General features: G+C 43.3%; 2 protein-coding genes across 2 annotated transcripts in view; one reads left to right on the top strand and one right to left on the bottom strand.

Moving 5' to 3' along the window:
* Positions 1-11,408, bottom strand: part of RESF1 (retroelement silencing factor 1) — a 28,336-nt gene extending 16,928 nt beyond the window's left edge. The window contains exons 1-2 of the mRNA XM_027726583.2: positions 11,305-11,408; positions 8,277-8,359 (exon numbers count right to left, since the gene is read on the bottom strand). The gene's annotated coding sequence lies outside the window, so the exon portion shown is untranslated. The remainder of the gene's footprint in view (positions 1-8,276; positions 8,360-11,304) is intronic.
* On the top strand, positions 10,350-11,470 carry LOC113990792 (basic proline-rich protein-like). The gene is made up of 2 exons (XM_027726524.1): positions 10,350-10,354; positions 10,900-11,470. Exons 1-2 carry the CDS (start codon positions 10,350-10,352, stop codon positions 11,468-11,470), a joined length of 576 nt encoding a protein of 191 aa, XP_027582325.1.
* The last annotated feature ends 2,179 nt before the right edge of the window (positions 11,471-13,649 follow it).

The following is a 13,649-nucleotide window of genomic DNA, read 5'->3' as shown; positions in this document are numbered from 1 at the left end:
AATCAATCACAGAATAGTTACATTACCCTTAAGCATATAAAGAGTAGTCACTTTGCAGATTCCCATTCTACCATTTCCAACAGCCTATTTCCCACTTTGGCCTATTGACTTCTGATGAATCCTTACGGGATTCATCTCAGAATCCTCAAAGAGCAACCTGATGTCATTGCAAAGGCTCTCTCAATGATTTTTGAGCAGTCTGGGGTATCCAGAGAGGTCCCAGATGACTAGAAGCTGTTTTCATGGGCTTCCCTTATAGGATCCAGACTCCAACTCTCGTGTTGACAAGACTGGGACCATCACCATCAAGAAGACCAAAACAAGAAAACCAGCGGGACACCATCGGAATCCACGGAGTCATGATATTTTTCTACTTAATCTCTCTCTCTCACTCTCTTCCTCTCTACCTGCCTCTCTCTTTTTCCTATTTCTTCCTCTCTCTCTCTCCAGCTCACATTTACTGTCAAATAAAAATCTGTGCTATTGACTTCAGCATATGGTCTCATTTGCACCTTAATTTGGGCAGAGACATCTCTCTAATAGTTTCAATAATTGGATCATAACACTCATCAGATGGGATGAATACCCTTAGGCCTACGTGTGAATGTCCTATGAGCATGTGACTGTGAAATACCCTTGGGAGATGGGGGGAAGGAGAGTTTTACAACTGAGGCACTTGTGTAAGGGAAGATATTGGCATGATAAAAAACATTATCCCACCTAGCAGGATCTGCTTCTAATCAGCCTCCTCCATTATTGGGCTCAAAACCTAAACAAAGGTTGGTTTGTCATGGTCATCCTCTGGTGATGGGTGCTCACCAGCTCTGCACCTAGGCTGTTCTTATGCAGATCACATCCAAAACCTCTCCTCCCCTTCAGTTGGGGGGTGCAAACCTGGCCTCAGCAAAGCATCCTGCTGCTTTTGCAAACAGCCAGTTGTTTGAGTCATCAACAATTAACATTTCAGACTATCACAGTGACCAGTGACAGGACTCGGCAGGCAACAGCATGAGGTCGAGACTGGGGAAGTTTAGGTTGGATATCAGGAAAAGACTTTTCACCCAGAGGGTGGCTGAGCACTGGAACAGGTTTCCTGAGGAATTGGTCAAAGCACCAAGCCTTCTTGGAGTGTCCTGGTCATGGTTAAGAAGTGGACTCAATTATCCTGATGGGTCCCTTCCAACTCAGCATATTCTATGATTCTATGACTTTGCTGCCCTAATGCCATCTGCTGCTACAAATACATTTATGGGAAGGGCCTGTTTTACTCCTATAACCTTTATGCAGTATCAGACTCTCCTTCACAGCCTTCCTTTCTGATTTTAGCATTGTCTCCTCCAAAGACCAGGACTTTTAATGTGATTTTATTTAGTATTATCCAACAGTATTTTTCAGTTAGTTAGCAGGGTTTTTTGTTTGTTTTTTTGTTTGTTTTTAACTGAACACATTTCATTCTCAAAGTCCTCAAGGCCCAAATCTAGCACAGCGAGAAGAGTAATCGGAACAAACAGGACCTTTTCCAAAAAGATAAAGAAACAGGACAGAGACTTTTCAGTTCAAGAAACAGCCACTGAAACAAAACCCAACCAAATCTTCCTCATCAAATTTTCATCAGCATAGTTTCAGTGCTTGTTAAAGCGAACACCTCCAGCAGCTCTGTGACCTGGTGGTTCCTCCTGCCCTGAGGCTGGAGCCCAGCCTGGAGATCCAGTGTCTTCATTGCAGGTTCATGGACACAGCTGCTGCTGCTGCTTTCCTGTTTGAAGGCTCAGCAAGCAGCAAGGCTGAGCATGCAGCCCAGAGACACCCAAAAGACACTGACAGACAGCCACAAATAAGGTGCTGCCTTCAACAGCATTCACATACATCATTCACGTAAAACAGAGGTATAGACAGACAAATCTCTTTTCCTCCTCTTTGGCTGGTTAGGATTGAATATCTCTCTAAAACCCATAAGCACTCCATGCTCACAGATCTCCCTAAACACCAGTATGGAGACTCTGCCCATCCAATAACCCTGCCTGGACCGAGAAAAAGCTGGCACTCCAAAGTTGTGGGACCCGCAGAGATGCTCCCTAGAGCTACAGTCCTTCCAACTACTGACACAGACATTCTCTCATTCCAGTTGCTGGTACCACAAGATGCTCTAATAACAGATATCCCTACACTCAACACACTCCGCAATTTTATGACTGGACACAGTGTCCTGGAAATGGTGTTCCGTCACTGCCAACACAGGTTATTGTTTTAACTCTTGGCCTGCTATTTTTTCTGCTGCTTTCTCACTGCCGTCGATAGAATTAAAGTTTTGGACAAAGTTTGTCACGTACACCCTCCCAGTGAGTCACAAGGAGCAGAAAGGACACCCTTGCTTTCTAGACTCCTCCTCAGAGAGTGATTCAAAGGAATCTGAACACGTTCTCAGAGAGTCATTCAAAGGAATCATTTACACAGTACACACTGTAGAGTAAAGCACACCTTTATTGCTCCATGAGCACGTAGGGGTTCGCACCTCCATGTACGTGTCCGGCAAGTGACAATTTTTGTGGGGTTTTTACACCCTTGAACAAACAACTTACAGTTTTATCTTGAAAAGTACATTCATACAGAGTCAGTGCAGAATACAGTTTGTGGTTTCCTTATCCAGCTACACATCTGGTTACCTATTCCTATACTTTCCATTATATACTTGATAGAATCACACATATCTTTTAAGGCCAATACATGACCATTCTTCTATGATTACTGCTTGTTACATGCCAAGTTCTTCTCTCGAGCTCATATCTTACCCTGTCAATAGGGCAGGTCCCTATTGGCAAGCCATTACAAGCTAAACCAGTGGTTACATTTTGCAGAGTCATACTTATGCCAAGTGTAGTTAAGTACTGTAGGCCCAAAGCCTCAAGTCCTTGTTTCAGGAAGAGTCTAGGTGCCGCTGGATCCTATTGTAGTCTCAGACTTGGACAACAGTTTATGTCTAAAGGATTATACCAGGTGTAATTGATCTTTCATAGAACCTTCATCCCTGCAGGATAAAGGATGGCAAACAAAATATAATTATAGTATTTATGTTTATTTAAACTTAAAATATTTACGTCAATTGATGATGACAATGATTAGACCAAAGGACTTGAATGAGGATTATCTAAATTATCTACTGCACAACACAGAATCATAGAATAATTTAGGTTGGAAGAGACTTTTAAGATGGAGTCCACCCATTAACCCAGCACTGCCAAGTGCCATGTCCCTAAGCAACACATCTACACCTCTTTAAATACCTCCAGGGTTCATGACTCAACCCTTCCCTGGGCAGCCTGTTCCAATGCTTGACAACACCTTCAGTGAAAAAAGTTGTCATGATATTCAATCTAACCGGCCATTTCCCCCTATCCTATCGCTTGTTACCCTGGGAGAAGAGACTGGACGCCCCTGGCTGCAATCTCTTTCAAGTAGTTGCAGAGAGTGATAAGGTCCCTCCTGAACTTCCTTTACTCCAAGCTGAACCCCAGCTCCCTCAATTACTCCTCATCAGATTTGTGCTCCAGACCCTTCACCAACTTTGTCGTGCTCTTCTCTGGAGTGGCTGCAGCACCTCATTGCCTTTTCTGTAGTGAGGGACCCAAACCAAAACAGAGTATTTGAAGTGTGGCCTCAGCAGTGCCGAATACAGGGAGATGATCTCTGCCCTGGTCCTGCTGGTCACAATATGCCTGACACAGGCCAGGATGCCATTGGCCATCTTAGCTACCTGGGCACACTGCTGGCTCACGTACAGCTGGCTGTCAACCAGCACACCCAAGTCCTTTTCCACCAGGCAGCTTTCCAGCCACTCACTTCCAAGTCCACTACATTGCATGGGGTTATTTTGACTCAAGTGCCACATCCAGCTCTTCACCTTGTTGCACCTATTGATCCAACCCGTCCAGATCCCTCTATAGATCCCTTCTACCCTCAAGCAGACAAAAACTCCCACCCAACTTGGTGTCACCTGCAAACTTACCAAAGACGCACTTGATTCCCTCATGCATATTGTCAATAAAGATATTAAACAGGACTGGTCCCAACACTGAGCCCTGGAGAACACTAGGTGACCACCCACCAGCTGGGTGTAACTCCGTTCCCTCTCACTCCCTAGGCCCAGCCATCATCCAGTTTTATACCCAGCAAAGACTGCACCTGACCAAGCCATGAGTGGCCAGTTTCTCCAGGAGATGCTGTGGGAAAAAGTGTCAGTGATTTTACTGAAGTCCAGGTAGACAACATCCACAGCCTCTCCCTTATCTGCTTAGTGAGTCACACTGTCATATTGATGGCAGAAAGGCACAAAAGGAGTTCACCATGGCCTAGTTCGTATTCCTTGCCCTGCTGAGTCAGGAGAAGGTAATTGCCTAATGTTTGTTCTGCCTTGTTACAGGAGCAGTGGTTAATGTCTTGTTCTGTTCTGTTTACTGGACCAAAATCTTATCATAGAAAGAATGCTAGGGAGTGGACCACAAGGTAATAAATTAGGTAAACTATACATTTGAATTAGATATAGGAGGCCCGGAGCCAGGATTTTGCTAGCTTGAAGAATCTAGGTCATTCAACAAAGAAAGTTGAAAAGTTCAACCCTGAGGAAGATGATCATGATGACCACCAGGGGGATGAAGGCTCGCTGTCGACCACCGTAGCGAAAGACTGCGTATGCACCAAAGAAAATTCTGGAAAATCTCCGCCCAGAGACCAGTGATGCCAATTTGTGCCTTAAAGAAGGCGCAGAGAAACTGTTCAGAGACAGAATTTTCAGTCTATAAGCAGGAGGTATTTATTTACGGCCAAGGAATAGCCAGGTCACCCTGGACAAACTGCTCCACTCGAGAAACTTACAACTGAGCCTTTTATACACTTTTTGCCAAGCAATTACATCATATATTATGAATATTCATTATATTGCAACATCTACTTTAATATTCATAACAGGCGGAGTTGAGGCGGAGTTAGAGGTGTGGTCTTTAATTTGGGGAGAACTTCGGTGGTCGTTCCTGTCCTTCATCGTCATGAACTCAGTGTCCTTTCATCATCATCTTCAAAAACTTTTGAACCTTCCCTAATTTGGGTAGTTTCCTTGTGCATTTGGCAGGGATTTTCAGTGTCTGGCAAGAGTACCTGATTTCTTGGCTTGTCCCTTTTGTTATCTCCCTTTGTTTTTCTTCCATATGTCCTTTTTTGTGTGTGCTAGCATTTTTCGTTCTTTCTGTTCATGCTTATGTTCTTTCATGTCAGAGTGTCCTGTATTCTAGTGAATTTATTACCTCCGCTATTTCCTAATACTAAGTTCTCTATGCCTTGCTTAAAGCCTGCATTTTCTGTTTAACTCTCTCTAATCCTTACATTGCTCTACTAAATTCGCTTTCCAGGTTTTACCTGGCTTCACCAGCCTACTTATTAATATGTATATTAGAAGGTGTAAATGTGAACCTAAAATGTATTAAATGGTTTGTTCTGTGCTCTTGGGTCCAGCAAGTTTGTGCAGGACGACCTGCCTCGCTCCCCACATTGCATTAAACAATATCTTGCTGTTTAAAGATGTAAAGTCTCTGAGCAGTTTTCTTATTCCGAGGTTTTTCGGCATCAACAGAAGGAGACCAAGTTGGTCAAGCAGGATCTGCCTTTCTGCTGGCTGGTCCTGATCCCCAGGTTGTCCTGTATGTGCCATGTGATGTCACTCAAGATGATCTGCTCCATGACCTTCCTCAGTATAGAAAGTTATTACTGCTACTAAAGTGCACGATTTTTTAAATCATTATTTTCAAAGCTAGCTTAATAATTATAAAGGAGAGACTGATGCTGCTCACCCATACTTATGACCGTGGGCAAATCTCTTTCAGTCAGCCCTGAGGATAACCTTAAGAAGCATCCCTACTTAGATGACGAATCTCTACACACGCTCCTAGAAGGGGTGTGCTAGAAATCCTTGCCATAAAAAAGAGGGCTTGGGCTTTTATAGGATAAAGTGATTGACCATCAGTACTGTGTTGTTAGGCTGGCCATGCTAGCTTAGCAGAATAGTTAATTTAAAATAAGTTATTAGTACTACCACTCACTGGTTCCTCTATGAGGAAACACCTGCCAGGAAACTGGTTTCTTCACATCCTCATATTGTTTCATTTTGTGGTGATTTAGTCAGGCTGGTCTTGGCATTCTTCAACACCGAAAGCAGCATGACCTTCATCACTGGCAACTTTTGCAAGTAGGGTGATGTTCAAGCTGTTTCACCCCTACTTAAATAGAACATCCTGCTGCGCTTCCATGTTTCCAAGTTTAGTACTTATGTTAAAAATCTGAAATTATGTTTCAATAAAGATGTTTGAGGCAGGACTACTGCTACAGATTTCTACTTATCACACTTCACAGCAACAACAGTGAAGTGTAGAGAAACGAGGAAACGCTTCAAATTCTGAATGTGCCTTAAAACTTGGAGGGAGCTTGGAAGTTCTGCAGTTGAGAAATTAAAATTATGTAATTCAATTTTAAAACTTATTCAGAGACGGCACAAAAATCAAAAAACAAAGAAAAGGCACTTCATGGCATTTGGCAACTGATCCACAGTCCCACAGCTGTAGAATTGCAGCCAGCAACAATGCCACAAGTGTCACAGAAACTGTGGTCAACAGGGCAAGAGGAAAGAGGTCATTCTTCTCACCACGAATGACATAATCCAGATAAACACCATGCCACATACCAACAACCAGAACCGCTAGATACAGAAAAATCTGAATTTGTCATAAACAGCATCTAAACTACTCTCAAAGAGATTATTCTGAAAGATAAAAGTGAATTTTCTGCAAGCACTATGGACTCCAGGCATTTGGAAGAGCCATGCTTCAAAAGGAATTTTAAAATTCTAGTTCCCCATGATACCAAGCAACATATCGACACAAACAAACGAGATGTCACTGCTCAAAACAAAATGAAATCTCCAAGACTGTATTTGATTGCTTGATGGTATCAACCAAGCATTTATTGCTTACACTTCTCAGGGAAAAACTTATGACAAACAGCTGTAAGCCTGAGAAAGTAATTTTTAACAGAAAAGCAAAACATTTGCAGGGAAAAGGCATTAATAACAGAGACAGGATTCATCAAATTGACCAAATATTCTGTTCAGAAATCTACAGATGAAAGTTCTTCTAATACTACCATCAGACTCCTTTATACAGGAGTATCCCTGCCTCTACAGTATAGCTCATGTATATAATTGAAATACATACCTGTATACATCTATAACTCATGCTTTTCTAGTTTTGAGTACCATTATGATGGAAGAGGTCAGCCAACAATGAATCAGAGTCAAAAGTTGCTGCTTCTTGGATGGACTGACTTTTATTTTAGAAAATGCCTACACTTCTCTGCTACAGCTGCAAATTTTCTACTTACCATCAACACTTCACAGAAACAACAGTGAAATTTAGAGAAACCATGAAACATGCTTCAAACTCTGGAGAATTTTCAAGTTCTAAGGTACATTTAAAGAACTGTCTTACACCTCCAGTAGTTGTAGACATCCCCTTTTAAAAGTACTGCTCCCTTATTATTCAACACCTAATGACTACTAATTGGAGAAAGGTTTACAATGGACATACAGAATACTGGCTGAACTGCATTGAATTTCAGCCATGGGGATTTCCCACATACTAGAAGAGCTCTTTGGTATATTTGCATTTTATGGAGATCATTTATACCTAAGATGAAGGTATATGACTAGCTTCAAGATCACAGAAGTGTTTATAAGAAGTATAGCTTCTCTGGTGAGTGATGAAGTATCCTGTATATGTAAGCTACATTATCAATTCTTCCATTAAATGAGCTTCCTTGCAATTCCTTTAAGTATAAAATCCTACAGCTTTTTCGCTCTACATTTCCACTGCCCATTGCAGATGCAAAACTGTTGAGAATTAAAACAGAAACACAAATGATAGTCAGAAACATCCTAGTAACATCTAGCAATCAAACGTGTGAAAAAATAAAAATCCATTCCCTGTCAGCAAAGGGAAAGTATTAAAGTTCTGTGAAAAACTGTGGCTGTAACAGTTTTAAGTATAGCCTAGAAAGACTTGAAGTAATTAAGACAGGTTGAGAAGCTGACATTTTCCCCAACCCTACACTCTTCCTCATTTCTACATCTTCAGTTGCACCAACCAATGCTACTACTTGTGGTGCTTCAGGGTGAACCAGATTAGACAATAAAACAGCTTCCACAATTTCACTTAAAAAAAAAAACAAACAAAACTTACTTCAGCAATCTTGTTAGTGTTTTTCTTCAGACAGATGTGGAGCACTCGCTCGAAGAACAGGAGGTCCTCACCGATCTTTTCTCCTAGAAGGGACAATAATCAATAAGCCACAAGTGCTACTTTTTCCGAAGGAGCAATGACCTGTACCAACACCACCACTGGAGAGTCTTCCATGTCCCTGATTACTATTAACACATCAGAAGATCTCCTGGCAGATTTTGAAGTCCAATTTGCTGTGAAGCAACAGTTTCCTTTTATTAGTGCCCAGAATCAGTTCATGAAGGCAAATATTAGCAGTCACCTAATCCTAAAACCACAATAGGCATTTTCACCATTTTTCCTTGTTTTTTCTTTTTTCTCTCCTCTTCTTAAGCGTCACCAGCAGGCTCTGGTTTTTCACAAGCCCTCACAGTTAGCAAACCATGAGCTGCTCTAGGAATTAAGATAGTTGAATTGCACCTTCTTGGCCTCCTGCTCCCTCCTTTACTTTTTCTTTGCTGTCTTCAGTGACCCCTTTCAAATTAGGGGGAAGGCAGTATTGCTCTCTGATGATTATTGTCTTCAACAAAGAGAAGAGAGGCTCAGCATCAAACTAACAGGTTAATTATTGTGTTGATTAGGACCAAGAAAGACCACAAATGCTGCAAGAAATTCTCAGATCTCCAACCCACTGCTCATGGCTGCAGAAAACTGAGTAAGCTCAGCACACACAGAATTTAAGAAAACACTTGAAAACACTTCCCCCGCTTGCCAGAAGCCAATAGAGCCAGTTGGTGGCTCAAAAGGTAATAGTAAGCAGCTCAAGTGGTCCATTATGGGCAAAAGAACTGCCTGAGAAGCACACACCACTCTCATCTGGCCACATGCATATTGCACCTCTATCAAAAGGGACTAAGCCAAAACAAAAGGCCCCTTTTGATTGTTTTTTGTCAAACACACACAGAAAAAAAAAAAAAAAGGAAAAAAAAAGGCAAACAAATTAGTTGGGAAACACCGTTTAGTGTAATTTTTAGAAACATATAAAAATAAAATATAAAAATATTGTACTACCAACTACTACCGTTGCCTGCAGAAAACATCTAAGTTGATAATTTGTTGGCTTTTAAAAAGTGTTTGAAAGACAGCCTCCTGCAAATCACAGTATTTCACTGATTTACAACTATTTTTTCTTGAAGGTCATGGGGGAGGAGCAAGAAAGCATCTGTGCTGTAAGTAGAGAACAGAACCGAAATGACAAAATAAAAGTGCTTCTAAAAAGCCGGCAGACCAGTGAACTGGAGAAACAGTTTTAGCTTCTGTTTAGAAGGAAACTGAAACACCCCATAACAGACTTGGTATGAATCATGCTGTAATGTTTTCTTCTGCCAAACATCAGACAATACATTACTTCCTGAAAAAAAAAAAATAAATACTGTTTAAGGTTGAACTACAAGGAGGGCTTGATTCTTTAAAGACTGAAGTGCCTCCCAACTCACTGCAGTGAGATGACAGTGAACTAATGGTCCCTGGTAAACATCTTCAGAACTACCTCAGTGAGTTTGCCAAGACTCTGTGCCTTGAGACTTTTATACTGACACAGCCATCGAGAGAGTACAGGACACTAATATAAAAGTGATCACCAACCCGAGTTTGTTTTCTCTGCCAGGAATGTCTGTCTAAATGTTTTGGGAAGCTGGTTAGTTAGTTCATGGGAATTGAGTGATAAGAGCACAGTCAGAAGTTTTGATGTTAGTAGCAAGTTACTCCCACCATTCTCAGATGCCAGAGGAAGAAAATATTTACCAGGACTCACATGAGCTGGGTTTGTTTTCTAATATTTTTAAGTCCTCCCAAGAGGCTAGTTAGGAGTGGGGAAATGGCCAACGTTACCACAGAGCTCCTAGAAAGAGTTGAGTCAATCTCTTAACAACTTCTAGGAAAACAACCACCAGCATTCCTATGGGCTTCTGAAACACATCCAGTGCTCCAGGGGAAAACCTACTCACGTTCTACCTGATGCCTCTGTTTTTCATTGATGCCAAGAGCATATGGACCATATCTCCTGAAGCACATAAAGAAAGTTGCTAAGCGTTGATGGGGTACTTGCATTTTGTTCTCACATTTCTACCTGCCTCGGCAGATGGAATAAGCAAGACAATTCTTTCAACTACAGTAGTCAGACAAGCCAGAAGGCAGAAACACCAAACCTATACCTCTTTAAAATCTTTTTTTTTTTTTTTTTGCATTTAACATTTCATTTTATCCTTTCAACTACAATACAGGACTGCAGGTGTCCCTCTTACACAAGGCGGAGCACCAGTTCCTTACCGCACACCTTGTGATGCCTACTGGAAAGGCTGAAGCAAAAAAATCACTAACACCGGACTTGCATCGCAGAGCTTAAACACAAGGGACTTGTCTTCCCCACACTGCGAGTCCACAATCCTGAAAGCTATCTTTTTTTTTTTGGTCGGTTTGTTTTTGGTTTTCCTTTTTTTTTTTTTTTAATATTATCTCTCAATAATATCTCCCTGGACTGCCATACCCTATGCAGAAATACAGTAAATAAACTTCTGCGTCCTTAAGGCGATCGGCGGTGGGGGGGATGTTTCTGGAGCCCGCGGATCGCATTGTCCTTGCACAGGCACCCGCAGGACGCTTATTATATTGACGTTAATCGGTTCTGCGAGACCAGCGGGTCCCGCTACGAGACAAGCAGCAACCTGCCAGCCGGACCCCGCCGGTCGCCGCCCCCCCGAGCCCCGCCGACCCCGCTGCCGCTCCCGCCGGGGCCGCGGGCGGCTCCGCGCGGCCTCCCTCGCTCCCCACCGCGCCTCCCCGGCCCAGCCGCGGCACCGGCCGCCGTGGCCGCCCCGAGCCCTCCGCAGGGCCGGCAGCTCCCGGGCAGCGGCTCCTCGCAGCCGCCGCATCCCCGGCCCCGCGGGCGGAGCGGAGCGGAGCGGGGCGCGGCACGGCCCTCGCTGCCCCTCGCTGCGCTCCCTTCCCCGTCCCCCTTCCCCTCCCTGCCCGCCGCCGCGCACGTCCTCACCGAGCCCGCAGCCGACGAGTCGCCCGCAGCCAGCGGCCGTCGGCCCCGCTGCAGGCGGAAGGAGACCCCGGCGCCGGGGTCGGGCGGCGGGGCGGGAGCTCCGGGGCGGGGCGGGCAGAGGGAGAGGCGGGGCCGGCGCTTCCCACCGCCCCCTCGGCCCCGCTGAGGGAGCGGCACAAAGGCAGCGGGGCAGGGCCGGGCTGGGCGCGTCCTGTGATTGTCTTGTGCCCGTGGGTGCAGCGCTGAGAGCGCCGTCAGACCGTGCTTTCGGTTTCTCAGAGCCCTCCAGACCGAGCTCCTCCTCCCTGCCTCTTTCCCTGCCTCCCTTCCTGCCTTCTCAGGTCTCCAGTGGGATCCCCCAGCTCCCTGCTGCAGGCACGTCACGTTTTTTTAAGAAAAATACCGTTGTTCTTTCACATCCTCCCACGAGTTGAGGCACCAGCTGAGGCTTCAGTTAGAAGAACTGGGGGCTGAACAAGGCCCTGTAGTAAAAGCTGGGTAGATGGAAAAAAATATTTTAAAAAAAACCCATATTCAAGCAGTACAGTACTTAAAGATTATTTCACAAAATTACCGGAAGGCTATTGTAATGAGTGAGTAATGATGAAATAAACAATTTGCTCATCAAATTATATCTTAAATTAATATACTTTATACCAATATAATTAAAGCTTCGCTTAGGCTGAAAAATCATAAGTTGCAGAATAGTTAACCATAAGGCTGACATGACAAATTGTTATGCTTTGCTAAATGGGTATACTATATCCTGTTATTCTAAAAGTGTATTGTCCAGGTGTACTTATAAGGCAAGGAGGACATGGATAAGGAGCAGAGGGTCAAGCACAAGGACAATAAAGAGGAACCAGGACTGCCATCTGGAATGTCCCACATACCAGACCTCAAGGACAGCGGACTAATTAAACTATTGGTGGGAAGTCCCTAGCAAATAGACTGAGCCCGCGAAGGAAGGACCAAACAGAACAGAGCCCGCTAACCTAAGTCCAATGAAGAGATGACAAGTGATTGTGGGAGGGGAAATTAATAAGGGTATAAATGTTGTTGTTTGCTTGTTGCGCTTGTGGACCGTGAGCGGAGCGAAGGTCTCCCCGGCCGCCCAGCATGCTGTTTTGCTTATTTGCACTTTCAATAAGTCTTATAATAAATTTTTACTGCTTTTCAAATTTAAATATTTTGGTTTGATTTAACTACAACAGCTATTATCTGCTTAAAAGATCTAAGTTAAAGTTTTGAACAGGTGACAACACTATACTGAATAGATCTTACCTAAAGTTCGTATCCTGAGTAGCAGTCAGGGCACAAAGCTGATTATATAGCTGTATAGTAAGGGAAGGTAAATTTTATTAAGCTTTATAGCTAAGCTGCGTACTTACACAAGCATCAGGAGGCATGTCTCCAAGCCAACTGGCGTGACTTGTATGATACGGCACTGGCATGTGATGGAGGACATGGCAGCTGCTGAACCCTCTCTGTCTTACAAGTTTCTCTTCATTGCTGACAACAAACTGCCCTTAGATAGGCCTTATGTATATAACCTCCTGGAGGCAAACAGTTGCTCTTTTGCTGCCTCCATGTGAGTCTTAGGAAAGGGTTCTGAGTCATGTTCAGCTTTTGTTTTCACTTTCTAGTTACCTTTTGGCTCCAAGCCAGTTGTCACCCAACCCTAAGGTGACAGGCGAGTTCTTTCCAGGATCCTTGGTAGAGTGAGAACTGGCCACAAGTCTGTAGTTATAATTAGAGCTTTATTATTATGTAAAGATTGTAGCAATCAGTGTAGCTTATCATTGCACAGGTTTTCTAGCAATTGGCATGGCTTTCCTGTTACATAACATTTCTGTTAACTAGATTGGGTCAAAATTTTAATAATCAGTCCAATCATCATAATTTAGACTCTAACTTTTAAATGTACATGAACCACTCTCTCAACCCTTGGAGAAAGAACAATGGAGGCCGATACTCTATCTGACCTGGTTGTCACCAAACAGGACAAAAGAAACTTACCCAACACCAATTTGATGTGAATAAGCAGACATTTCTTTATTCAGCGCACTGAGAACACGGGGGATTGCTCCTCCAAACATGTTCTCTTTAGCAACAAAATCCATTCATTTTTATACTTTTTTTTTTTTTACATAAGCCCTTTCTTAAATTTAACCTTTACAGGGATTGGTGCCATTAGTTATATATCTTTATTCTAAAGCAATCATTGGTCAATTCTACTTAGCTCTACTGATTGGAATCTTTGATACTCAAATAAAGATGGAAAGGGTAAGGGGGTTTCCAAGCAGCATAAATGATCCAGTAACTTCTTGGTGAGGTTTCTATGG

This window comes from Pipra filicauda, unplaced genomic scaffold (genome assembly GCF_003945595.2).
Source record: "Pipra filicauda isolate LSUMZ 115617 unplaced genomic scaffold, ASM394559v2 scaffold2_size9829703_pilon, whole genome shotgun sequence".
NCBI classification, from domain to species: domain Eukaryota; kingdom Metazoa; phylum Chordata; class Aves; order Passeriformes; family Pipridae; genus Pipra; species Pipra filicauda.
This window is presented reverse-complemented; position numbering and strand designations above follow the sequence as displayed.